General features: G+C 44.7%; 1 protein-coding gene across 8 annotated transcripts; it reads left to right on the top strand.

The window, feature by feature from the left end:
* Positions 1–69: 69 nt before the first annotated feature.
* Positions 70–27,913, top strand: LOC133116629 (nck-associated protein 1-like). 8 transcript variants are annotated; one of them, XR_009705887.1, is made up of 33 exons: positions 70–354; positions 4,134–4,151; positions 5,578–5,688; positions 9,808–9,900; positions 10,338–10,394; positions 10,511–10,653; positions 10,903–10,993; positions 11,552–11,749; positions 11,845–11,893; positions 12,003–12,159; positions 12,500–12,556; positions 12,657–12,753; positions 13,473–13,579; positions 13,755–13,887; positions 14,333–14,414; positions 15,943–16,001; positions 18,279–18,424; positions 18,803–18,935; positions 20,688–20,807; positions 21,026–21,165; positions 21,369–21,500; positions 21,905–22,123; positions 22,346–22,476; positions 22,740–22,837; positions 23,659–23,752; positions 24,123–24,205; positions 24,341–24,421; positions 24,765–24,858; positions 24,962–25,078; positions 25,524–25,633; positions 26,046–26,135; positions 26,466–26,780; positions 26,890–27,913. XR_009705887.1 is itself a non-coding variant. In XM_061226418.1 (32 exons), exons 1-32 carry the CDS (start codon positions 247–249, stop codon positions 26,580–26,582), a joined length of 3,465 nt encoding a protein of 1,154 aa, XP_061082402.1. In that variant the 5' UTR covers positions 70–246; the 3' UTR covers positions 26,583–27,913. The 8 variants fall into 8 exon arrangements, 7 of the variants coding, with proteins under 7 accessions (XP_061082402.1, XP_061082406.1, XP_061082403.1 ...); XM_061226418.1 differs by having other exon boundaries at positions 26,466–27,913; XM_061226422.1 differs by having other exon boundaries at positions 11,552–11,689; positions 26,466–27,913.
* Positions 27,914–27,974: the final 61 nt, after the last annotated feature.

A 27,974-nucleotide genomic window follows, 5' to 3' on the forward strand; every position in this document is an offset into this window, starting at 1 on the left:
GACGTCGTGAGATGACGTCAGAGGGCGTATTCACGTGGTGTGCGTGTTGCAGGAAGCGGCCTCGTTCTGAGTGTCAGGGCAACACCTAAAAATCAGGGAGGCAGTGGATGAGGGAGCGGGGCTCGCCGTAAGATGGGCGTACTGTAACACTAACTCACAAGCTAGTTAAATCACTTTCTCTATAAACACTATAGAAACGCGTCCAACAGCATCTTTAACTCTGTCAAGCACCGCCAGACCAGCAGCATGTCGAGGGCAACGCTGCAGCCGAGCCAGCAAAAGCTGGCGGAGAAAATGACCATCTTAAACGACCGGGGAATCGGGATGCTCACCCGCATCTATAATATCAAAAAGGTGAGGTAGCGGTGCGTAAAAAAACCCCTGCGCTTCGAATATATCCACACCGTCCAAATTCGGAAATAATTCGATTCTTTTTTGGATTTGGAAGTCAGAGCTGGCATCGACGCAGCACTGCATTTGTCCTGCCGTGGGAATGAACAGGAATTTACAGGGCCGTGGGAGCTGGCTGGGATTATGTATTAGCGTGGCTAGCTAGCTAACGCTCGGACATGGAACCATAGCTACATATTCATATTCTACTTATGGTCGTTGATGTCTTTAAAGCACTAACTAAATTAGTAACTGGCAGGTTACACTGGTGATGCGTGACATCTGAATCGCAGAGTAAGATAAGATTTAAAAATAAGATGGCTATGACAGTTAGCAATAGCCAATATGAGCTAGAAAGACACATTCCAATGACCAATAATCTTTTATTTGCAAATGTATTTAAAATACTGCCAAACTGACGTGCCATAATGTGTTTTTATCCACACGAGCAGTTGGATACATAACGCTGGCTGATTTGCTACAGAATAAATGTTTGCCTGTTTTCATTCCTCGTGAGTCGTTTGTCATGAGTCATGACGTATTGCAGAATTTTTTTTTTTTTTGATACGGCGTATTTTATTCATTATTCTCACTAAGCACGGAAGATTTGAGTGGTCTTCTATTGTTACCTTTACATGATTTGTTGTTGTTGTTGTTTTGTTTACATTATTATAAACCCAGAAAGTGTGGGAATGCGAGTAGCTGGTTAGATGACCAATGTCCAAGTTTGGCCCCTTCTATTCCGAAGGGTTTAAAAGTATGCCTAATTATTTTCTGGTGCTGTCCAACTACTTGAAGTACTGAAAACAAGAGTTTTAAATAATGTTGCCTTAATGATAATAATTTAGGTTTTTATACTTCAAAATAAAGCATCAGTACAGTTTTAAAACTCTTATATTGTGACAGTTACATGTGGGAAGGGATGCTTCTGAAAATATTTGATTAATCATAATTTCTTATGCTTGCTGAACATGAGGTATTCTATGCTGCCTAACCAGATTTGAGGTGACAGATTTTTCAGATTTTTCAATGCATTGTGCGTTTCACCAGTCCAACCGACCAAATATCTGATCTGGCCCCTGCTTTACGTACTCAGCATAGGCTGAGTAAATGTCCCTGTTCCTGTTTAAAATGAAGCTGTTGTGTACCTCTGGTTTGGGTTTGGCCTTTTCACTGTCAGGATAAGCTGCAATATGTTCACACAACATTTGTTCTGTGCTTTAGCATAACAAAGCATAAAATCAGGAGAAGGAACCACTCTTTCAGCTCTGCTTACCACGGGGCAGCTGGGTAGCTCATTGTGTTGAGCATGGATATGTTCTATACATTCTAGTGCATGGATGGGCTCTATGGTCTGATATCTGTTAAAGTTCTGTTCTCGTGCATGGATGGGCTCTATGGTCTGGTATCTGTTAAGGTTCTGTTCTAGTGCATGGATGGGCTCTCTGGTTCCCCTCTACACATGACAAGACTACACTTTTTGGTTCCTCAATTCTCTTCTAAATTTGTGACAGGCTAATGCGGTTTTATAAACTGGGTTGCGGCCTCTGGTGCAGATTTGTGATTTGCGGAAGATTTCTGACCACTTGTGGATATCAGGGAGCAGATGACAAATTAGAGCACGGCAGCTCTGAGACTGCTCATGTGCTGGAGCTCACACAGGGAGAGAGTGTACTGTTTCTTAGACAGTGTTAGAGCCCAAATGGAGCTCACACAGAGACACTGCACAGTTTAGACAATGTTAGAGCCCAAATGGAGCTCACACAGAGACACTGCACAGTTTAGACAATGTTAGAGCCAAAACGGAGCTCACACTCATAGAGACTGTACAGTTTTCCACAGGCTCTCTGTTGTTGTATGGCTGTACTCCGTAGCAGTGACTGCACTGTGAATCCTGTAGAGTTTAATGAGCAGAATGAGTCTCAAAGTGGAGGGCATCCCTTCTGGCAGTAACCCACGTCCCTGAGAGTGACAGAGCATTGTGAGAGGCCTGACAGCCTCTGGCTCTGACAGGGGAATGCCACAGGGGCTCCTCCACCATCAAATGAGGTCAGAGAAAAAGCAGAGCTTTCAGCGCTGTGGCCCCCAGTCCTCCTCTGACCCACTGGCCCTGGAGCTCACTGGTAATTTGCCCCCATTTAATATACCCCTCTGCCATTTAATATACTCTTCCCCTATTTAATATACTCCTCCCCCATTTAATATAGCCCTCTGCCATTTAATATACCCCTCCCCCACTTGATAAACCCCACCCCCATTTAAAATACCCCTCTGACATTTAATATACCCCCCATTTAATATACCCCTCTCCAATTTAATATACCCCTCTGACATTTAATATACCCCCCCATTTAATATACCCCTCCCCCATTAAATATACCCCTCCCTCATTTAATGTACCCCACCCCCATTTAATATACCACTTTCGCATTCCCCATTTAATATACCCCCCCTGCATTTAATACACCCCTCCCCCATTGTCACTTGGGTATCTCAGTGTTTTGTACAATTCAGTTGGAGTTCATTTTCTTCTCAGGTTTTCAGATGGTCTCAGCCATGAATTTACAATCAGTCAGTATAGACAGCCCGCGACTGCATTTAACAGCACTGTTGCCAGGCAACTGGCAGGCGCTGACACAGACGGACAGAACGGAGCAGTCCCTGTTAGTGTGCTGTAACGCTGAATGTGGTAATGCGTGAAATGGCTTTAGTCCTTTAATGTAATTCTGTGTAATATTGATAATAAATTGAATGAGTGTGTTCTGAGTGTACCTCTGGTTTGGTACCTCCGCCATCGTTTCAGTGGTGCTGTAACACAGGCCGGAGGGAAACCATTTTTCCCAGTTTCTAAAGCTGTTTTCACCTCACTTGACTGATGTGGAACAAACAAGCTTTTTTCAGATTAGGCCTAAATGCCTCTCAGAAACGTACAAGCTGAGTGTTTGTCACAGGAATAACTCATAACTGTCACCTGAAGCAGCTAGCTAAAATGGTGTCATAATAATAATAATAATAAGAAGAAGAAGAAGAAGAAAGTGTTATTTAATGTCATTTAGTGTGACTTACAGTTCATTAGATTAAGCAGGGGACAATCACCCTGGAGCTATGCAGGGTTGAGGGCCTTGCTCAAGGCCCCAACAGCTGTGCAGATCTTATTGTCGGTAAACTGGGGCTTGAACCACCAGCTTTCCGGGTCCCAGTCATATACCTGAGCCAATGGGATACATGGGGTCATAAGTTGGACTTAAGCGCTTGTGCAGTCTGTGATTTATCTTGATAAATGTGAGTATGGCAGTATTTCCGTTTTGCTTAAATCTGCTGTTTCCTGCATACTTTTTAGGTTGTGGAAGCCCAGGGGCCCACAGGTCTTGGGAGAAGAGACTGCAGCCTTTCCTGGGTGTTAGTGCATGCTGTTTCCTGTACTAATCACACTTTTCTCTGGCCCTGGGTCCCAGTGCTTACTGTACCACCCTCCCAAAGCTTCGCTTCTGCATGGTGTGCAGCTTAGCTGTGGGAACATTTATCGAATAAGGGGATTGGACATTTCATGCATCGTATAAAATGGAAAGATTACTTTTCTCAGGATGATAATGACTTTTCCTCCACAGATATTGGGCCTAATTGTTTGTATAGTTGTTTGTTTAGTTCCCAAAGCTAATTGTTTGCAGTAGAAATGCATGTTGGATTTTGGCAGCCTGTGTCTAAGTGTGATTTCTCTCTTTCTGTTACAACGCTTCCTCCAGCAAGGACAAGTTTGGAAGGTTTGCATAACTTTTTGCCTTCCCTCAATCTCAGCCCTCCTGTCTTTCTTCCTGCCCGTCCTCTTCCTCACCAGCCTCATGCTCCGTGTCGCATGCGTGTATGCGGTGTGTATGTGTGTATGCGCGCGCGCACGCAATTGTGTGTATGTGTGGATGTGCGTGTGTGCTGTGTGCGTGTGTGTATGTGCTGTGTATATGCAGCGTGTGTGCGTGTGCATGCGGCATGTGTGGGTGTGCTGTGTGCGTGTGCATGCGGCATGTGTGGATGTGCTTGTGTGCTGTGTGCGTGTGCATATGTGTGTATGTATGTGTGTGCACATGTGCCTATGCATATGCAGCTTGTGTGTGTGTGTGTGTGTACATGCGGCATGTGCACATGTGTGCTGTGTGCTGTGTGCGTGGGTGCGCACATGCATTTATCTTGTGTAACTCAACCAAACGATTTGAGGGAAAGAAAAAAAAAAAAGTTTTGTTTTTTCTTGTTAGTTAGTTTACTCTTTCCAGTAGTTTAAGGGACAGTTATGTTTTTTATGATTTTTTTTATGATACAATTTTACTTGAAGCTGGCTGTGGGGAGTTTTTAATATTAGACTTTTACCTTTGTGATAGGGTTAAGTTAATGGCAATGTAATAATGGTAATGTAAAGAATAAGCTAGTGAATTTCACTCCATGTTTGGAGATCAGTTATTGGATATATTTGTAATGTAACCTTGTAAAAGCTGCAATGCTAAGTGCATGCTGAATACCACATACCTCTCTACCTCAATTGCATGTCTGCTTCCTGTTTTTTTCAGCTGAACTGCATGCTTTCTGGTTTATTTAGCTCCCAAGTCTGTCAAACATTAACCACACAAAAACAGAGTCATCTTAAAGAAAGAGGAACTCACAAGCAAGCCTACCTTTTCCCTGTAGGAGAATGCCCTGGCCATGCACTGGTGTGGTCTTAAGCGCATGTAAACTTTCCTGAACAGAAGCTACCTTCCCCAATAGCATCTGTGTCCTGCTTTCTCCTGTTATCCTTGTTGTTGTTTTCTCCAGCAGTTTGCCCCCATGTCCCCAGAAACCCGTCTGACTGATTTTAACACTTTCACATGTCCCTAGAAACCTGTCTGACTGATTTTAGCTCACTTTCACATGTCCCCAGAAATCGTTTTGACTGATTTTAACACACTTTCTTGTGTCCTCAGAAAACCATATGACAGTGATTGTAACACATTTTCACATGTGCGTGATTTTAACACACTTTCACATGTCCTCAGAAACCCATCTGACTGATTTTAACACACTTTCCCATGTCCTCAGAAATCCATCTGACTGATTTTAACACACTTTCCCATGTCCTCAGTGATTTACACACTGTCCACCCCCTTCCCCAGACTCTCACAGTTTTAGCTCTTTTGTTCTTCTGTTCATTCTAAATTACAGGCATGTGGGGACCCAAAAGCTAAGCCCTCATACCTAATCGACAAAAATCTGGAGTCAGCCGTGAAGTTTATCGTCCGGAAATTTCCAGCCGTGGAAACTCGCAACAACAACGTAAGTGAAGTTTTCATTCGCTGAATTCCACTGTTGATTCTGATTTGAAGAATGGCCTTGTTGACTCTCATTTGCTTAATGGTGTTGTTGATTCCTTATTTATGCAAGTAATTAATCATAATTATTTATACAGGTATTAACAGAATGTAAATTGTTTAGATGGAATTTTGTAAAGTTGTAAAAACCTACGCAAGCTGCTTTTCCACAGGCATCAGTTGTTCACAGAACTTGTCTGCCATTTGTAGGTCTAAGTGTGTGAAGATTATGGTTATAAATGTGTGAAGTCTGGGGTTTGGGTTAGGCTTAAGTGTCTGAAGATTGGGGTTAGGCTTATGTATGTGAAGATTGTGGTTAGGGTTAAGTGTGTGAATATTGTGGTTAGAGTTAGGGTTAAGTGTGTGAAGATTATGGTTAGGTTTAAGAGTGTGAAGATTAGGGATATGGTTCGGGTTAAGTACGTGCAGATTAAGATTAGCAGTGTGTTGGCTTGGTCATATTGAGCGTGTAGTTGACATTTTGGTCAAGTGGATGAGTCATGCACTTTATGATACAAGCAGGAGATGGGTAGCCTATACCTCAGACATTTTAAATCTCAAAGGCATTCTGGATATCTTCTGTGAAACACTTGACGGCCATTTTGAAAATACTGTATGTCTACTGGTTGAATTTTGTATTAGGAAGGCACGGTCTCTCTGCTCTGTGTTTAAAATATGGAAATGCCATGGAAACGCCATGGATAATTGACAAAAAACTGACATTTTAAACCATGGTTAACACTGTTAACCATCATCTAATCTTGCAATTGGTTAACAAAACAAATCTTTACATCTGGGAGCTGTAGCTTATTCCAAGCATTGTTTTTGACAGAATCTACAAACAACTTCATTTTCATGTCTTGCCTTGTGCATTCTCATAACTGCAGTGTTTGTGTGGCGTGTGTGTGTTGGCAGCTTCTGTCTCAGATGTTCTGTTCAGAGGCCCTTTGATGGCTTTTTAGCCCTTTGCTGTATTTGTGCTCAAAATGTGTATCTGCATCTGTGGAATGGCGTGGAGTTGAATCATATTTAACTTTTGTCCAAGTGTGTTTTATTGTGTTTTAAGTTTTTTGCTCTACGTTTTGTTTTGCATGCATAACTTGGCTTTTTCTGGATTATTCTTTTGGTAAGTTTCCACTCTTGTTTAGCATTTTGATTTATTCTCACCTTCATGTTTCTAATCTTGGTGGACCGTGCAAAGGAATCGAAGAGCAGTAAAACTGAGATCAAAACTTTATTTTCAATTATTTTCAAAACTTTATTTTGCTGATATTGTAAAGGAGAAACATTCATATATTGCTATTCTCAATTTGATCTTGGATTCCTACTGCATGGTAGTGTATAAATGTATATTTATATTTGTATGTGCATACAGCACACACACGCATCTACACACACATACACACACACTCACATACTTATTCTTATCTCATCCCTTTCTTACTCATGTAATGGAGACTATGAATTTGAGTGAAATGTAGCTTTTGGAATTAATAGTGCTAATATTAGCATTGCTTAAGATGCATAATTTCCATTGTAGCTGCATAATCTCTGTGAGTCATGTGTTATAAAAGGCAGGCTGGATTCCATGTGAAATTAACCCTTATGTTAGTCACAGTGGCTTCCTCTTCAGTCCAAATCTCTTCACAAATTGCCCTATTAAACACTTTTAACCCATGAAGTCTTCCTGCCGAAATGAAACCATCTTGGCTTCATATCAAAGTTGCTTGCAAACCTTTTGGGTCACTGCAGCATTAGTTACTACTTTTTGTTACATTCTTTTTTGCCTCCATTATGTAAAATGAGAGTTTTGCTGAGAGGGGACTGTCGATGAGCTGAGGTGATTTCACACAGAAACACGTCTCTTTCAGAGAGGGTGACTGCCAAGTCCCTGTCACTGTCAATTCAATCAACTGTGAACTGCTGTTAAATAAAAATACTCTAAATCTCCCATGTGGCCACATTCTGTTCTACAGAACATAGTTAGGGCTTTGGAATCAGTGATATTGTTTTGTCAGAAACATTTTCGGACTTGAAAATGAACGGTAGCACATGAGGCGTCCATAAATGACCATATCTGCAGCTGCAGGTGCCTGTAGGTGTGAGGTCATTGCAGCGACACACACACACACACACACACACACACACACACGCGCCCACATACCCACATGCCCAAATACCCTTTGTATTACAGCTGTGTAACCTCTTTCAAAGCAACACAGTGCATAACACACAGACGCTTTCAGCGGCGCTGAATCTGGAGAAAAGTAGACGCAATTTCAGTTGGGAAAATCACACACATTTTGAGAGTTGAACCATTTCATAAAGAACCCTGAGAGAGAAAAGTGCTGTAATTTTAACGTAAAAAATGCTTTGGGTATTCGACGCAGAATGTTTTTAACACCAGTTACTAACAGCCTACTTTTGGGATGTGTGTAAGGGGCAACAAACAGTACCTGAGCAATTCCACAGTAGCCAACATTAGCTGCAGGATGTTTGAGTGGTACAATACAGCTACACGAGAGACTGACATGCTTTTAGAACCCCCAGGAGGAAATAACTGTATAAATCAGTCTCTATTATGTTGCTGTATCGGTCCTTCCCACACCGGTTGGTGTCCTGCAGTTGTAATGTGAGTTACCGTGGACCTGCCCCCCTGCTAACTCTGCTCTAGAACAAATCTGCACTCTTATTCACAGCCAAAAGTGGACCCCATATGAAACGATGCCAGTTACAGCAACTGTACGAAACATTTGGTTTGGATTTGCTGACGTGCATTTAAAAAACTCTCTGTAGAACAGGATAATTGTCCACAGTATACGCTGCCAGTGCATATTTGTTCTGTTCTTCATTATAATTTCTGGAGGGAATGTAATGTAATGTAATGGAGGGAAATGTATTGGTTGTATGTATTCTTCGATTTTTATTTGTCAAAACTCAATGCAGGATTCATGTATAGCATTTCAATATTCCCCCCTGCCCCAGCCCAAAGACAGGTCTCGACTGTGTACCATTCAATCAACATTTGTCCTTAACTTTGAATTCACAGCAAGCCCCACTCTTTTTCTTTCCCTGTGTGCGAATGGGTGAATGAGAGGCATTAATTGTAAAGCGCTTTGGATAAAAGGCTATAATGCTGTCCGTTTACCATTTCCTTCCCAAACACAGTTTGCTCAGTTCTGTTTAGCGATGGCTGGTGAAAGATAAGGACAGATGCTGACTGATCCTCAGTCTGTGTTTAGGCCCAGTTTTGCACAGGAAGGTTATGTGAGAATGAGCAGGGTTATTGGCCTGCAGTCTGTAGTGCTCTCTCTCACACACTGTTCTCCTGGTCTGTGGAAAGCAGACGTGCGTTCAAGATGTTAGCTAACGTTTGGCAACATATTCTAATTTCTTTCTGTTGGCCACGAACGTTAGCTAATGTTAGCTAACAGTTTGAAAAGGTAGCGCACAGCGAACAAAAATGGCTGCGGATTGAGAAAATGCAGAGAGAACAAAAGTTTATTTGGCTGTTATAATACACTTTAGTCTATGTAATATTTATGCATACCATAAAAATAAAGCAACGAATTAGCTAGCTGCCACTGTTTGACCAAAGTCACATCCATTTGTATTGAAAAGGTGTTGGTGGCCGACAAAATGGAATGTTCATTTAAATTTGTTCAACAGTATCAGTATAGTTTGCCACAAACATTTGTTGTCTTGAACATACGCCAAGACTGTCAGAAAGACTCAAAAAGCTGCAGTGCAGCCATCATCAAATCTGGACCTGGAATCCAAATCTGGCCCGGTTTTCGATTCTCCCAGGTAATTATCTGTCTTCACACCTGATTCCCCGGTAAAGGCAGGGTGGAAAGCCAGCAGTTCTCAGACCTTGAAGACCGTGATTTGATGATCCCTGGGGTAGTGTATCCCCCTTTTAAGAGCGCTCGCTCAGAGTGAATCCTGCTGAGAGTTTGACCTGGTTTGACTGGTGTGTGGCACTGGTTTGACTGGCACATAGCACTGGTTTGACTGGCGCGTAGCACTGATTTGACTGGTGCTTTGGTTCGGGGTCCTAACCGTGTCCTGGGTCTGTCCACAGCAACAGCTGGCCCAGTTGCAGAAGGAGAAGTCGGAGATCCTGAAGAACCTGGCCCTGTACTACTTCACCTTCGTGGATGTGATGGAGTTTAAGGTGCAGGCACAAAAATCCCCTTTCCACAACTTCATTTCTGGGTGGAAAAATTGCACTTATTATGCAAAAACAAATGTTTTGAAAGAGAACAATTACAGTCACATTTACATTTTAGTCATTAAATTCATCGCTCTTCATCCAAAGCGACTTACAAGTGCATAATTTCAATTCATTCCATTTGTTTCAGTTCATTAAATTGTTTATGGCTTTTTCTAACAAAGGCAAAAAATATTTATTATGATTTTGTTTCTTCAAAAACGCAGTTCTGTGAGTTCAGTAATCGCTCAATCGAATTGGGTTTGTGATGTGTTCAGAGCAGGTGTTAATTGACAGGCCACAGTAATGAGCACATTGGTCCACAGTCGTACAGGGTTGTTATGTCTGACCGTGTTATGTCTATTGGTGTTCTCACCTTCTTTCTCTTTCTGTCTCTCCAGGACCATGTTTGTGAGCTGCTGAACACTATCGATGCCTGCCAGGTTTTCTTTGACATTGTACGTCTTAGAAGGACATCATTCTCAAATGGCTCAGAAGCGGAGCCATCTTGCTTCCAAAGTGGAGTTTATTGAATTTGCTTTTCTGACGTTGACTTGTCCCTTTATCTTCGCAGACTGTAAATTTCGATCTCACAAAGAATTACCTGGACCTGGTCCTTACCTACACTACTCTGATGATTATGCTGTCTCGCATTGAGGAGCGAAAGGCAATCATCGGCCTCTACAACTACGCTCACGAAATGACACACGGGTCAAGGTACCGATTCTGCTCATTACTGACCTCTGCAGCCGTGGAGGACTACTGTCAAAATTCACTTTTATATTGTAAGCAGCTGTTCTTAAAGTGCTTAAAGCGAGGCCTTTCTATGATGGCGTAGTATGTCCGAAAAGCCATTGTACTAAATCCACCTGTAGTACGCTGAATGATAATATACATACAGTATATAGTATGTAGTGCAACTATATACTGTCTGAACCCATTAATTGCTCTGTCCTCCCCCCACAGTGACAGGGAGTACCCCAGGCTGGGTCAGATGATCGTGGACTATGAGAACCCCATGAAGAAGATGATGGAAGAGTTTGTTCCTCATGGAAAGGTGACTGCCCAGTCTGAATAACGGGCGTGTAGACTGGCTCAGTGTGTATATGAGCTTAGTGTATAGCTCAGTGTGTATATGAGCTCAGTGTGTAGCTCACTGTGTCTATGAGCTCAGTGTGTAGCTCAGTGTGTATATGAGCTCAGTGTGTAGCTCACTGTGTATATGAGCTCAGTGTGTAGCTCAGTGTGTATATGAGCTCAGTGTGTAGCTCACTGTGTATATGAGCTCAGTGTGTAGCTCACTGTGTATATGAGCTCAGTGTGTAGCTCACTGTGTATTTGAGCTCAGTGTGTAGCTCACTGTGTATATGAGCTCAGTGTGTAGCTCACTGTGTATATGAGCTCAGTGTGTAGCTCACTGTGTATTTGAGCTCAGTGTGTAGCTCACTGTGTATATGAGCTCAGTGTGTAGCTCAGTGTGTATATGAGCTCAGTGTGTAGCTCAGTGTGTACATGAGCTCAGTGTGTAGCTCTGTGTATTTGAGCTCAGTGTGTAGCTCACTGTGTATATGAGCTCAGTGCTAACGGCTGGTCTCTCTCCTTGCCCCCCTCCCAGTCCCTGTCGGACGCACTGCTCTCGCTGCAGATGGTGTACCCACGACGCAACCTGTCAGCTGACCAGTGGAGGAACGCCCAGCTATTGAGTCTGATCAGCGCACCCAGCACAATGCTGAACCCCGCTCAGTCTGATACTGTGAGACACACACCTACACATACAGACAGCACAATACTCAACCCCGCTCAGTCTGATACTGTGAGACCCCCTCACACACCTACACATATACACACTCATACACACACAGTTTTGAGCGATGCTCCTCTCTAATCACAGCACTTGCTCTGTTTCAGATGCCTTGTGAGTACCTGTCTCTGGACACCATGGAAAAGTGGATTGTGTGTAAGTACACCGCATGGCATGATGGGTAGGGGAAAGTAGTATCCATGCTTGTTATTTACATTTGGCAAGCACCGTTGCCCTTCCTGCACTAACGCGCTGGGTTTTTCAGTGGGCTTCATACTGTGCCACGCGGTCCTGAACTCTGACCCCGCGGCCCTCAGCCTGTGGAAGCTGGCCCTTCAGAGCGGCTCCTGCCTGTGTCTGTTCAGAGACGAGGTCTTCCACACCCACAAGTCTGCCGAGGACCTGTTCGTCAACATCCGCGGGTGAGCTGGAACTCCTGCACCATGCCTCCAATTCATTCATAACATGACATGACATAACGTAACAGATGACACGAACAGACCATTTAGCCCAGCAATGCTCGCCTTGTCCTACAAATGACTTGTCCCTATTGCTTAGTTTACATAAAAGCTATAGTATCTAGCACTCTATCAAGCCTGGTCTTGAAAACCCTGCTACTACATGACCCACCAAGCCATTCCACACCACGCACATTACAAACTACTACTACTACTACTACTACTACTACTGCTATTCCTATCTCTGCATTTGCACACCTGAGTTGTATTGGGGAAAATAAATTGCCTTGTGATTCTTTGGCAGGTACAACAAGCGTGTCAACGACATCAGAGAGTGCAAAGAATCGGCCTTATCCCAAGCGTACGTATTCCTTCGTCTCAGAAATTAACCTCTGTTTCCACTGTTTGACTGAACTGTCCCATAATGCAGTTGTGCTGAGGCTGTGTAACCTTGGTTACAGGGGCTCTATGCACAGAGAGAGGCGGAAGTTCCTGAGGTCGGCTCTGAAGGAGCTGGCCACAGTCCTTGCTGATCAGCCAGGTCTACTGGGACCAAAGGTAAACCAGACATGGAGTAGAAATATCTGAAAGTCTAACCCAAAAATCACTTGTGGGAATTGGGGGTTGTGCATAATTTACAGCGTCATATCTTTGGGCATCTAGAGTGTGATATGATCTCCATTTTTCATAATACTGCTCAGAAAAAAAGGTATGGTCATTCAAAAATGCTACATAGTGCAACTTTGGCAATTTTTCTTACCCAATATTTGATGGCTTGATGTATGACTTTCAAACTTCTAAGACTAGTAGATATTTGTTATATATAACAGCTGCATTGGAAATGAATTCAAATAGTTAATCCGTTCAAAAATGATACAATGCCAAAGTTGTATCCGGCTAGAAAATGAATGCATGCCATTTGTTGATTGAGGATTCAAAGGGATGTTTTGCAATGGTGAGTGCTGATTGGTGTTTAAAATGGCTGTTTTGCGATGGTGAGTGCTGATTTCTGTTTAAAATGGCTGTTTTGCGATGATGAGTGCTGATTGGTGTTTAAAATGGTTGTTTTGTGATGGTGTGAGTGCTGATTGGTGTTTAAAATGGCTGTTTTGCGATGGTGAGTGCTGATTGGTGTTTAAAATGCCTGTTTTGCGATGGTGAGTGCTGATTGGTGTTTAAAATGGCTGTTTTGCGATGGTGAGTGCTGATTGGTGTTTAAAATGGCTGTTTTGCGATGATGAGTGCTGATTGTTATCAAATGGCCGCTCTGCCCCCAGGCTCTGTTTGTGTTCATGGCCCTGTCCTTCGCCCGGGATGAGATCATTTGGCTGCTGAGACATGCAGACAACATCCAGAAGAAGAGCACGGATGACTTCATAGACAAGTAAGCCCGAAGCCCCGGACCCCATAACACAGGCTAGCCCTAACCCTACTGCACGTGCGTTAGCGTTAGCGCTAACCTGTTTCTGCCCTCAGGCACATCGCAGAGCTCATATTCTACATGGAGGAGTTGTAACGCAAGTGCGTTAGCGTTAGCACTAACCTGTTTCTGCCCTCAGGCACATCGCAGAGCTCATATTCTACATGGAGGAGCTGCGGGCTCACGTGCGGAAGTACGGTCCAGTGATGCAGAGGTACTACGTGCAGTACCTGTCCGGGTTCGACGCCGTGGTTCTGAACGAAATGGTGCAGGTGAGGCTTCGCACCTCTCCTCACACGGTGATTAGAGGGGAAGTTCAGTGGGTCCCGGAGGAGTTCCTGTTTTAGCCAATCACAGCTGAGAACTCTCGGGCTTAAAGCCGTGGGAACATTTGCACATAGTTGAACATTTATTTAAGTAGAGAACTGAGAACTAAACCTGGGGAATGGAAGGGACTGTTTATCCAGTCAAATAAATTAACCTTGCTTCATGTAATGTTAATGCATATTTTTATTCATTTAATTTAGTTCTGTTCATTTTAACGCACAACTTCAACTAGTGTTCCAGGCCTCTTTGTTTTTATGGGGCAAACCGTAAATGTAAAGTCTGCCGATTCACCACTAGATGGAGCACAAGTGTGTAATGAAATCTCTTGGTGATCTCTCTCAGTGCCTGACAGCTGAAAGATGTGTGTTTGACCCTCTGGCTTGTTTGCAGAACTTGTCCGTCTGCCCTGAAGACGAGTCTGTCATCATGTCTTCCTTCGTGAACACCATGACCTCTCTCAGTGTAAAGCAAGGTAACCTTTTTTCCAAACATTTGCGCATACGCCTTAGGGAAGTTGCTCTTGCTGTCTGGCCCATCTGCCTTAATGTGAGAGTAAAACTGACTAAAGATTTAACACTTGTGGAAGATGGGGGCATGTGTAAGGTGTGTGTGTTTGTCTGTGTATCTGTGAAAGGTGGGGATGTGTGTAAGATATGTGTGTTTGTGTGTGTGTGTGTGTGTGTGTGTGTGTGTGTGTTTCAGTGGAAGATGGGGACATGTGTAGGGGCGGCCTGTAGCGTATTGGTTAAGCTACATGACTGGGACCCGCAAGGTCGGCGGTTCGATTCCCGGAGTAGCCACAATAAGATCTGCACAGCTGTTGGGCCCTTGAGCAAGGCCGTTAACCCTGCATTGCTCCAGGGGGGATTGTCTCCTGCTTAGTCGAATCAACTGTACGTTGCTCTGGATAAGAGCGTCTGCCAAATGCCAATCATGTAATGTAATGTGTGTGTGTCTGTGTTTCAGTGGGAGATGCGGACGTGTGTAAGATGTGTGTGTGTGTCTGTGTTTCAGTGGGAGATGCGGACGTGTGTAAGATGTGTGTGTGTGTCTGTGTTTCAGTGGGTGATGCGGATGTGTGTAAGGTGTGTGTGTGTCTGTGTTTCAGTGGGAGATGCGGACGTGTGTAAGATGTGTGTGTGTGTGTGTGTGTGTCTGTGTTTCAGTGGGAGATGCAGACGTGTGTAAGATGTTTGTGTGTGTGTGTCTGTGTCTGTGTTTCAGTGGGAGATGCGGACGTGTGTAAGATGTGTGTGTCTGTGTTTCAGTGGGAGATGCGGACGTGTGTAAGATGTGTGTGTCTGTGTTTCAGTGGGAGATGCGGACGTGTGTAAGATGTGTGTGTGTGTCTGTGTTTCAGTGGGAGATGCGGACGTGTGTAAGATGTGTGTGTGTGTCTGTGTTTCAGTGGGTGATGCGGACGTGTGTAAGGTGTGTGTGTGTCTGTGTTTCAGTGGGAGATGCGGACGTGTGTAAGATGTGTGTGTGTGTCTGTGTTTCAGTGGGAGATGCGGACGTGTGTAAGATGTGTGTGTGTGTCTGTATTTCAGTGGGTGATGCGGACGTGTGTAAGGTGTGTGTGTGTCTGTGTTTCAGTGGGAGATGCGGACGTGTGTAAGATGTGTGTGTGTGTGTGTGTGTGTGTGTCTGTGTTTCAGTGGGAGATGCAGACGTGTGTAAGATGTTTGTGTGTGTGTGTCTGTGTCTGTGTTTCAGTGGGAGATGCGGACGTGTGTAAGATGTGTGTGTCTGTGTTTCAGTGGGAGATGCGGACGTGTGTAAGATGTGTGTGTCTGTGTTTCAGTGGGAGATGCGGACGTGTGTAAGGTGTGTGTGTGTGTCTGTGTTTCAGTGGGAGATGCGGACGTGTGTAAGGTGTGTGTGTGTGTCTGTGTTTCAGTGGGAGATGCGGACGTGTGTAAGATGTGTGTGTGTGTGTCTGTGTTTCAGTGGGAGATGCAGACGTGTGTAAGATGTGTGTGTTTTTGTCTGTGTTTCAGTGGAAGACGGGGATGTGTTTGATTTCAGAGGGATGAGGCTGGACTGGTTCAGACTGCAGGTAAGCCACCATAGAGTTCAGAAAGCTGAAACGCGTGTGTATATGCCCAATGACATCATCAGGCAATACACGGACGTGTAGACTTAGCGCGTAGGAAAATGTGCAAATAGCAGGTACAGCAGTAAGGGGCAGTAGTCACAAACCACAATGTTTATGCTCAGCGAAACACCACTAACAACAACAAAAACATATCCATCTCCTTGGCTAAAGGAGAACTGTCTTCTGTTGCTACTGCATGAGCACAAGGATTTATCTGCCATTCATGACAAAAGTGAATCGATTTTTATGGTTTATTTTTGGCATGTGTCTCTTTTTTATCCTAACCTAAATTAGCGGAAAATTTGTTTTTCTGGACGTGAAAAATGAGCAGCTGGGTGCAAGGAATTGTCTGCTCTGTTGTAAGCTGTTGTGATAGTTTTTTAATCTTTGAAGATGGATGGTTCTCTGTTCAGCTCTGATTGGTTAGGGCTTATCTGGCCTGTGTTACTCCTAACTTAAACAGACATTGAGCTCTATATCCCACCATAATTAATTACTCCCCATGTTGGGGTTTTTAACCCCTTCATTGGTCAATTCTTGTCTGTTTTAACTTGTGTAAAACAAAGTTATATATCTCAAAAATGGAGGGAACAAATATGCTTTATTAAAGCAGAGAACTGCGCCATTCTGGCTAATTAGCCAGGATTGACCTCAATCCAGTTCTGTGTTACCGCTAGGGGGAGTTTGGTAAGAAGGAGTTAACTTGTTCCGAAAGCACCACGCCCTTCGCTGATCCACGAACACAAACAGGGGAATGTCTGCCACTCATGGACTTGGCCGGTTGTCAGTCTGTGGCTGCCAAGCCCCTGCTAAATGTGTTTGGCCTGGCCTGCTCTGTTCAGGGACACAAACACCTTTCTGGGAAAAGATTGTGGGTGACAGGAAGGAGGTGGAGAGTGTACCGGGCTGACCACATCGTGTTTTCCCCCAGCTGAGTAACTATTTTCCCCTGCCTCGGCCTTCTGCACAGCCAGCCTGGGGTCCTCTACAAGATCATACCGTACAAACATGGTCCTACGGCCAGCACAGGACCTCAGTGTTTAAACTGCACCGTATCTGTCAGAGTAGTGTGCCTACCAAGGACGTAGTTAAACATCCAACAACAGGAGGAGACACTTAGGCCATTCTGAAACCATTCTGTGCTAAAAACACAAAATAATAGAAACCAGGAAGAGAGCAAATTATTATTGTTATTATTCCTTTATTTAAACACATGGTCTCATTGAGATCAAGATCTCTTTTTCAAGAGAGACCTGTTAAAACAATCAAGAGACAAAGCTACATCTCAAACACACATTAGCCATCACGTGCAATGGATGTTGCTGGTCGCAGGTACTTTTGCACGTTTTTAAGGAAGTTTAAAAAATACAGTTTATGTTTGAATGATTCCCGTTTCCTCCTCAAGATGATGTTTTCAAAGTCCAGAGTGATATTTATAGTCTTGTGCCACAGGCTTTAGACTTAGCACCTGCTAAATGTCTTTTTGTGGCCCGGGGTACCAGTTTGGCTCAGACTTCTCTTTTCGTTGGCTGGGATTTACAGGAGAAACAGCAGTGGTTCGTGTTTTAGGGAGCGTGTCTGACACATTTTTTAACACTGATGTAACTAACCCTTCTATATATCAGAACAGTTTTAGTGCTCTGTTTTCAGTCAAATATTTCAGCACCTGTTGACAAACCTGTAGTGCACCACTCTCATCAGTCGTGTTGTCAGATGGTAAAATTAAATCACTGGGATATCTTCTTGATATTCAATGCAGTCCTTCAAACATAGTGAAATGTATGGTGCCGTCTACTTTGCATACTGTTGGAATTTGTTTGGCATTTAAGATTCAGGGGGGAAAAAAGTATTAAAAAGGATGCTGACTTTGGTCGTTATGAGTGTGTGATGCTAATGCTTGACATGTGAAGCCAACATGCGAAAGTGTGATATGAGTGAGTTATTCCAAAGGCCAGCTTTTAGTCCAGCGACAGTGTCGCTCCACTGAAATAGCAGAATGTTTATGAACGTTCTATTGTATAAACCAAATGTATAAACTGGCCATTACACTGCTGCTAACGTGATAAGTGTGATGTGAGATGCTGATGCTCTATTACTCGCTTGTGGTGCAATGCTAACGTGCTAAAGTTTGACGTTAATGCGATGCTGATGTTCTAGCACACACTTGTGGTGCAATGCTAACGTGCTAAAGTGACATGCATGAGATGCTGATGTTCGAGCACACACTTGTGTTCCCAGGCCTACACCAGCGTATCCAAGGCATCTTTGGGTATCGCTGATCACCGGGAGTTGGGCAAGATGATGAACACCATCATTTTCCACACCAAAATGGTGGATTCCCTCGTGGAGATGCTGGTGGAAACCTCAGACCTCTCTATATTCTGGTAGGGGCATAAATTCTACTGTTACACCAAATGAGAACATTAGAAACAGCGCAGGTTGCAGTTTATCTGTGAAAAGTATGTATCTCACCCATGTAAGCGTGGCCGAAGTAATATATTTTCTCCTAAAGAATAAAAATCAGATATTTAGTAATATATAATAATATAAAATCTTAAGTTCTATTACTTTTTTGTTAAATAAGACCAATATTACGAATGATTCATTTCAAGAAAAAGAAAATGTTTATTTGTCACAGTGACTTAGAACATGCTAACATTTCCTATTTGTACTTTCTACGACAAGACAGACAGTTTTTTTTCAGTGTACCAGGTGAGGATGCGGTAGGCAGGTTAAGGCCATTCTCTGTGTTTCTCTGGCAGCTTTTACAGCCGCGCGTTTGAGAAGATGTTCCAGCAGTGCCTGGAGCTCCCATCCCAGTCCCGGCACTCCATCTCCTTCCCCCTGCTCAGCACCCATTTCATGAGCTGCACCCACGAGCTCTGTCCCGAGGAGGTGAGCCACCGCTCTCCAGCTGCCCTTTCAGTCCCAAGCCCAGTATGAAGACGCGCCACCCAAATCCCAAGGGGGTTTGGCTTTGGTTGAGAATATTGAGAAGATTTAGTATGGTTTACTAAATAGGGGCTTAAAATAATAGCAGCCATTTTGATTGGTTGAAAAGTTTTGAGAGTGCCGTATGGCATTCTTGGGATTTCGTGGTTGTTAAGCTTGAGTGCATTTGGCACTCTTGGGACTGAAAGGGTTCAGAGTGTGTATGTTTCATGTTACATTCATGTTTGATCGGGTGTTTTGCCTATGTGTGAAACAATGGAGTTTTTGAGTAACTTCTCTGTTGGATGTGTGTGGGTTCAGCGTAAGCCTCAGTCTAAAAACAGCGGGTAGACTCAAGTTACCATGATATTTTATACATTATGAACATTCCAGAATGCGAAAATTGCACTACAGCCCAGTTTTTCTGCATATCATAACCAAAACTTTGAGTGTGCGTTGGGGTGGAGAGATGGGGGCAGCAGGGTGAAGCCACACTGAGTGCACAGTAAGCACAGTGCACACAGGCACCATTAACCCCCCCAGGTCCTCACAGCGTCCGGCCCAAAACCTGCCCCGGGACGTACGTACGGCAGGAGAGCTGAAAAGCCTGATTTATTAAATACGCGTTTGAGGCGCGCACTGGCTCTCCATCGCCCGCGTCCCTCGCTGGGGATTTCGCGAAGTGGAGTCGCACTCGGCCCGCACAACAGCTTCCTGTTCCCCCGTCTGAAATGTGCCAGTCACGTCCCGAAAAACACGGCCCTCTCCGACATCCATTTAGTTTCGCAAACAACGCGTGTTTATGTTCCTAATTGGCCGACTAACAGAACCAAAATAAGTTATACAATGATGGTTCTCATGTAGGCCGGGTAGTTGTCAAAGGAGAGCTTTTGCAAGTGAAGGCATTTAGAGGCATAAGGCAGATTTATTCAGCCTTATAAGGCTTGGATTTCCCTTATTCAAACATGAAGCCCCCCCTCCCTCAGCATGTCTCCCAAATGTTCCTCTTCCCAGGTCCAGTCCACACCGCTTTAGACAGCTGCACACTTTATTTATTTTGGAAAAGTGCTAGAAGTTTCCAGTAATATTTCCACAGGGCACAGAAACATTCTTTCATGGCAGTTTATCGTGAGAGGGAGAGAGGTGCCGTGGCAGCAGAGGTCAGGCTGTTTAAAGAACCCACGTTACATCCACCCAGGTGCACGGCCTCCTCCGCACTTAAATATCACACCGAATATGAAGACCTGCTGTGTCCGTGCCATTTTAAATCAGACACGCCAGAAGGGGATAGACATTCACCCTGCGCCCAAACACAGGAAATTCCCTCTGCACGGAAAAAACCCGGCCTGGATTCCATCAACTTTTTTATTATCGCTGGGTTTCACGGATTCCGTGATATTTGGTCGTTTCGTGACTTTCTCCCCTTTTCCCCCATTTCTGAGATTTCCCATTTTTCAGTGCTTTCCGAGATTCTTTTGGCAGATTTGGACGGTAACTGTCAACCTTAATGCGGCCTACAGTATGATTTGTATGGGCCTAAGAATTTTAACCACTAACGCTGGGAGAAATAATGTATGTGACAATGTATACAGATTCTGGAATTCTCAATGCAGGAAAAACCCTGCCATTGTCATCAATACTGAGGGACCCCAGGTGAGGTTGCCAGGTTGTGACATGGTGTGTTGACCTCTCCACCATGTTCTTCTGTCTACTCAGCGGCACCACATTGGCGACCGCAGCCTCTCCCTCTGTAACATGTTCCTTGACGAAATGGCCAAGCAAGCGCGCAACCTGATCACCGACATCTGCACAGAGCAGTGCACTCTGAGTGACCAGGTGAGGGCGCTGTTTCCCCCCCTGGGATTTTTGGATGATTGTTTGAAGATGATCCAAGATGATCCAAGAGAACCTCATGCGAGTTTATTTGCAGTAATGTGTAGGTCTTCTTTGTATGCACTTACGGATTTCAGGTTACTTTGATCAAGCCTGTCCAGTGTAGAGTCCCTAATGTAATTTTGTTCCATGTTGAATATCTCCTTTCCTCTTCTGTGCAGCTGCTGCCAAAACACTGTGCAAAAACCATCAGCCAGGCCGTGAACAAGAAGTCCAAAAAGCAGACTGGGAAGAAGGGGGAACCAGAACGTGAGAAGCCGGGGGTGGAGAGCATGAGGAAGAACCGGCTCCTGGTCACCAAGTAAGCCATGGTCCCTGGAGTTAGAGAGTTCCTCCTATCTGTGGTGTCTGTGGTCTCTGTGTAGAGTTAGACAGTTCCTCCTGTCTGTGGCCTCAGCTGTAACCGCCGTGCACGCAGCTAAGCCCTCTGCTACGTCACCATTCCTCCTCTGATCTGCAGGAAATGAGTTTCTAAAGCCGCCGTTATCTGACGTGTTTTCTTAGCTTGGACAAGCTGCACACGGCGCTGTCGGAGCTCTGCTTCTCCATCAACTACGTGCCCAACATGGTGGTCTGGGACCACACCTTCACCCCACGGGAATACCTGACCTCCCACCTGGAGATCCGCTTCACCAAGTGAGTCCGCCAGTCACCGCCGCGGCCTGGCGCAGGAGCGAAGGCCGTCGTCTGCCTCTGAGAGGAGAAGCCTGATGCCTTTTCATAACCCTCTGTATTCTCTCTACCATTCTCTGCTGTACTCTACTCTGGCACTTTACTGATCAAATTCACAAGGGAATAGTGTGTGGATTTAAAAGGACTTCTCGTTTGATCCAAGCTAGGAAACAGCTTGTGGCTGGTTGACCAGTTGGACTAGCTTTCTACTCAACATGGTTTGACCAGCTCAAGCTATGTTTTGAAACATGTTTTTTGGGATAAAAGCTAGTCAGAGCTGGAATACCAGGGGGAATACAAGGGAAGTGATTTAGTAGCACACAGTTTGTGCTGAAATTATCTCTGTGGTTTCTGTGGTCCTCTCTCAGGTCCATCGTAGGGATGACCATGTACAACCAGGCCACGCAGGAGATCGCCAAGCCCTCTGAGCTTCTGACCAGTGTTCGGGCCTACATGACTGTGCTGCAGTCCATCGAGAACTACGTGCAGATCGACATCACCAGGGTTTTCAACAACGTGCTCCTGCAGCAGACCCAGCACCTGGACAGCCATGGGGAGCCCACCATCACCAGCCTCTACACTAACTGGTGAGATAGATACCCACATATAACACAACCAGGTATAACGAGATATCACAACAAGGTAACGCACAACCAGATATAACGAGATATCACAACCAGGTAACGCACAACCAGATATAACCAGATATCACAACCAGGTAATGCACAACCAGATATAACCAGATATCACAACCAGATGATGACACACAGCCGGGTAAAACCACTGTCTTCCCCCCCCCCTCTCTCTAGGTACCTGGAGACACTACTGAGGCAGGTGAGCAATGGCCACATTGCGTATTTCCCGGCCATGAAGGCATTCGTGAACCTGCCCACAGAGAACGAGCTGACCTTCAACGCTGAGGAGTACTCAGACATATCTGGTGAGCCGGGGGGAAGTGAGGGAAAGCTGTTATTCTGTCCCTGTAAAATCAGTTTACCCCTCTTACCTTACTGATGTGCTTACATTACATGACTGTAATGTGTAGCAGTCCCTTTTAAAAAAATGTTTTAATGCCCAGTATGGAGGAGTGTTCATACATTGTAAAATGGGTCAAGAAACGTGTCCGCAATGCTGTCACTTGGATACAGTATTCATAGTAACCCCCCCCCCCCCCCCCCCCCCCCCGCCCACCTTTCCGCACAGAGATGAGGTCGCTATCCGAGCTGTTGGGGCCCTATGGAATGAAGTTCCTCAGTGAGAGTTTGATGTGGCATATCTCCTCCCAAGTGGCTGAGCTCAAGGTGAGGTCATGAGGTCAGAGGTCAGGGGGCAGCTCGCACTGACCTCACATTACTCCATTGGCGCTGCATGTGACAGATTTATACTGGGAACCAAAGAGGTTCCTCACTGGTACACTGAATACATGCTCCCAAGTCAAGCAACACATTAACGGCATGTGGAAGAGATTTTGTGATTACAGTCACAAAATTTACTGAAAATACATAGACTACAAGACTCATAATATTAATATTGGGCAACTTGAACAATTAGCAAAATGTGCTTTTGGACTGTTTTAAATCATAACTTACCAAGTTCAAATATTTCTGAAACAGTCTTATAAGATGCATTTACTGAAACATTTCTTGAACCTTTCTTATTTTCTGAGAAATACATGTTTAGAATTCCTGCAGCGAAATATCAAGCTTATGAATATATACGCCTTTGTATTCCAGATAATAACTGGTTGTTTATTCCCAAGAGCCAACATAAGTTTGCTAAAGCTTTAGCAACTGAAAGCACTTTGATCGAGGAATGAGTTTCATATTTGATGAAATCATTTTCAGCATTTGATTTTAGATTCAATATTTTTCTCCTGAGCACTTAATTTCAGCGATTTGATTTGAGGATCTGCTCGGATTTTCTAAAAATAAAATGTTGAGTTGAGGTGCCCGCCATGCGCAGGTCGCGGGGTCTGAATAACTGGGAGGGGGTGGAGTTGGCAGGACCATCTGGTGTTCTTTAGAGCCACTTCCTGCTCGGGGAATGACTGGCCTCTGTGGTTCCTGTGGCCCCTGTGGTTAGCATAGTCTGAGGGCAGGGTCTCCTGTCGTCTCCTCTGCAGAAACTGGTGGTGGACAACGTGGACGTTCTGACCCAAATGAGGACCAGCTTCGACAAGCCAGAGCAGATGGCAGCTCTGTTCAAGAAGCTCACGTGTGGGTGTCTGTCTGGGGTCGAGGGTCAGGGGTCAGGTGTGGGGATCCGTCTGGGGTCAGGATCCATCTGGATCACTTCCAGAGTTTTAAGAACAGAGCTAAATACTCAGTTTGAGATATGATACTTCCATCCAGCTAATCTTGTTTATGGAAACAATATTGTAATTAAATTCATAAAAGAAACTGTTAATTTGTTAATATTCTATTTATTAGAATTTTATCAACTATTCAGTCTCGTTTTGTCCTACGTGGACTGTGTGGATGGATGGCGAGACTGCATTAAGATGTGATTTCTATATTGCTAAAACTGGAACTGTTTGTGTTGTGTATTGAAGGTGGTGTTGATTCAGTGTTTGTGTTGATGTTTTAGCGGTTGACAGTGTGCTGAAGCGGATGACCATCATCGGAGTCATCCTCTCATTCCGCTCCCTGGCCCAGGAAGCACTCAGAGATGTAAGTGTGTGTGTGTGTGTGTGTGTGTGTGTGTGTGTGTGCATGTGTGTGCATATCTATGTGTGTGTGTGTGTGTGTGTGTGTGTGTGTGTGTATGTGTGTGATGCTCTGACCGCTGTTGTGTCCTTGTTTAAGGTGCTCTCCTGCCACATCCCCTTCCTGGTGAGCTCAGTGGAGGACTTCAAAGACCACATTCCCCGGGAAACTGACATGAAGGTAGGAGAGCTGAGGCTGCTGTCATTTTTCACTCAGTCCGTCCGTCATGTTCATTTCCAAACAGCTGCCCTGAGCTGCTCAAATCATGTTTGATCAGGGCCTCTCAAGCTTGGACACTTCTAGGACGTCGATAGGCTCTATGGTCTGGTATCTGTAAGGGACTGTTCTACTGTGTGGATAGGTTCCATGGCGTGGTATACAGAAGGGACTGTTCTAGTGTGTGCATAGACTCTATGGTCTGGTATCCGTAAGGGACTATTCTAGTGTGTGGATAGGCTCTATAATTTGGTATCTGTAAATACGCTCTCATTAGCAGTGACCTCCTCTGCCCTGTTTCCTCTAGGTGGCGATGAACGTGTACGAGCTCTCCTCAGCAGCCGGATTGCCCTGCGAAATCGACCCAGCCCTGGTGGTGGCGCTCTCGTCACAGAAGTCCGGTAAGACCGACCCAAACGCTCAAGAAAAAAAGAGATGTTTCTGAAACCGCTGTTCCGTACAGTTTTCAATCCCTCTCCCGCCCTCTCCCTCTGTCCCTAACAGAGAACATCAGCCCAGAGGAGGAGTATAAGATAGCCTGCCTCCTGATGGTCTTCGTGGCCGTTTCCATGCCAACGCTGGCCAGCAACGTCATGTCTCAGTACAGCCCTGCCATTGAAGGTACTGGCCGTTCATTTTGCTATGAATGCTGTAGAGTGCAATGGGCCTGTAACTCTCATTCCCAGGACGGACATTGTACTCTTCAGCGATGTCACTCACCTGAACTGTAAAACATTTCCAGGTTTACAAATTACATGTTGTTTGGCTGACGCTTTTTATCCAAAGCGACTTACAGTTGATTAGACTAAGCAGGGGACAATCCCCCCTGCAGCAATGTGGAGTTAAGGGCCTTGCTCAAGGGCCCAACAGCTGTGCAGTTTTTACCATGGCACCGACCTTGCGGGTCCCAGTCACATATCCTAATCTTATTGCATGTTTTCTTTTACTTTCTAAGTGAAAAGATACAACCGCAGTACGATGGCACAGAGTGCCGTAGACAGGTTGCGGTTGATGTACAGCGTATTACAGGCAGTGCTGTAGATGTGTTAACTTGTGTGTTTTTCAGGGCACTGCAACAACATCCATTGTCTGGCGAAGGCTGTGAACCAGATCGCCGCGGCCCTGTTTACCATACATAAAGGCAGCATTGAAGATCGGCTGAAAGAGTTCCTGGCTGTGAGTTACCTGAGCGTTAACATGCGTTCATTCCAATGTCCCTTTTATTTTACGCGTTTGTGTTCTTAAGCAGCGTGTCTCAACATTAGTTTTCCATAACGCTTGGTGATTCCAAAAAAATATGTTTTTTTTTTTTTTAAATGACATCTGTTTTCCTGGAGGACCACACGCCTCACCCTGTGTAAAGCATTCAGGCCAGTTTCCTGCGTTAGTGTGTTTTTTTGTTTTTTTTACCTTGGCGAATAACCAGCTCCCTCCGGCTCAAAAACATATTACAGCAGCGCCGCTGAAATATTTAGCTCCATTTCCAGTGCTAAAGTAGGAAAGCTTTCCCTTTAGAATAGCGTAATAAATCGCGCGGGACGGGCTGTTGGCCTGGTTTTCACATGGCGGTCTGCGGTTCTTCTCACAGCTGGCCTCCTCCAGCCTGCTGAAGATCGGCCAGGAGACGGATAAAACCACCACACGCAACAGGGAGTCCGTGTACCTGCTCCTGGACATGGTGAGGGCTCACGCCGAGACACACACTCCTGTTTCTCATTTAATGCCGCTTTTATCCAAAATAAAACAATTTTGGATAAAATCCCCCCTGAAGCAATGGGGGGTTAAGGGCCTTGCTCAAGGGCCCAGTAGCTGTACGGTTCTTATCGTGGCTACACCAGGGGCTTGAACCACCAACCTTCTGGTTATTATATCACGTTGAGGGTCACTGTCACGCAGACAACAGGAGGATGGACTATCTGCAGTTTCATAAAGAAACGCCAAATGGCATATTAGTCCTCATCAGAAAGCGTGTACAAATACGCCTCTTGTGTGTTTGTTTCTGTGCCAGATTGTGCAGGAGTCCCCCTTCCTCACCATGGACCTGCTGGAGTCCTGCTTCCCCTACGTCCTCTTGAGGAACGCCTACCACGCCGTCTACAAACAGAGCATTGCGTCTTCGGCGTAAACGCTCTTCCTCAGTGTCCGAGTCTCCGGGGCAACGCCGCCACGAGGGGAACCCGGCCGTCACTGTGCTCGTGTCTCACATCAGGTGTGTCAGACTCCAGTCCTGCAGGGGGTGCTGTGTCTGCAGGTTTCACTCCAGACCTGGAGGGCTGCAGTGTCTGCAGGTTTAACTCCAGTCCTGGAGGACCACTGTCTGCAGGTTTCACTCCAGACCTGGAGGGCTGCAGTGTCTGCAGGTTTAACTCCAGTCCTGGAGGACCACTGTCTGCAGGTTTCATTCCAGTCCTGGAGGGCCGCAGTGTCTGCAGGTTTCACTCCAGACTTGGAGGGCTGCAGTGTCTGCAGGTTTAACTCCAGTCCTGGAGGGCCGCAGTGTCTGCAGGTTTAACTCCAGTCCTGGAGAGCCGCAGTGTCTGCAGGTTTAACTCCAGTCCTGGAGAGCCGCAGTGTCTGCAGGTTCAACTCCAGTCCTGTAGGACTGCAGTGTCTGCAGGTTTAACTCCAGCCCTGGAGGGCCGCAGTGTCTGCAGGTTTAACTCCAGTCTTGGAGGACTGCAGTGTCAGCAGGTTTAACTCCAGTCCTGGAGGGCCGCAGTGTCTGGGGAACTGGAGTCTGACACCCCCAAACCCTGTTTTACATGATAGTCTTAAGAATAAAATATGAATTTTGTGGGATCAAAACATTTTTTCATAAAATTGTATTAATGACCAGTCCTTTCCAGATATTTCAACTACCAATAAGCTTGGTTGAGGAAAGATAGTTATACTAAACTGCATTTTTTGAAAAGCATCAGTGCTTTCAATGGAAAAAAAGACATTAAAAGAAACTAAGTTGTTAAAAGGCAAAGGGATTGACTGAAGTATTTTCATTCATGCTGAATTTGTTGCTTGTTTATTGACGAATACATCCATCAATAGTTTGCCGTCATTATTTTTAGATGGTCTAGATTTCATCTGTGGATTTTATTGTGGATTTTTTGTGGGTTTGCAATTTTTTTACACATTATTTGTTATTTTTAAATATTTTCCAAACTATTGACACAAGAGCATCTAATTTGGTTTGGATCTGAACAGAGTTGTTGGTAACTACATAATATATAAAACGGATGGTGTTGTTTGTACAAAGCATAGTCTAATTTTTTTAAACTAACGCTCATGATGCACTATTGGCATTAACATCCACATTGTACCTGTCTGTGTGGTATAATAAACATTCTTCATATTTATTCAATGTTTATAAACTGTTCGCCCTTAACCACTTTTTATATGTTTTAAAATTTTGGAAATTCTTGTGTAATCTTCCATAACATAAATAAACAAGATTATATCCTGCTTGAAGTGCTTGTGTGTATTCATTACCTGTATCATATGAAACTTCATATAAATCTCTCAC

Source organism: Conger conger, chromosome 17, assembly GCF_963514075.1.
Source record: "Conger conger chromosome 17, fConCon1.1, whole genome shotgun sequence".
In the NCBI taxonomy this organism is placed as follows: Eukaryota; Metazoa; Chordata; class Actinopteri; order Anguilliformes; family Congridae; genus Conger; species Conger conger.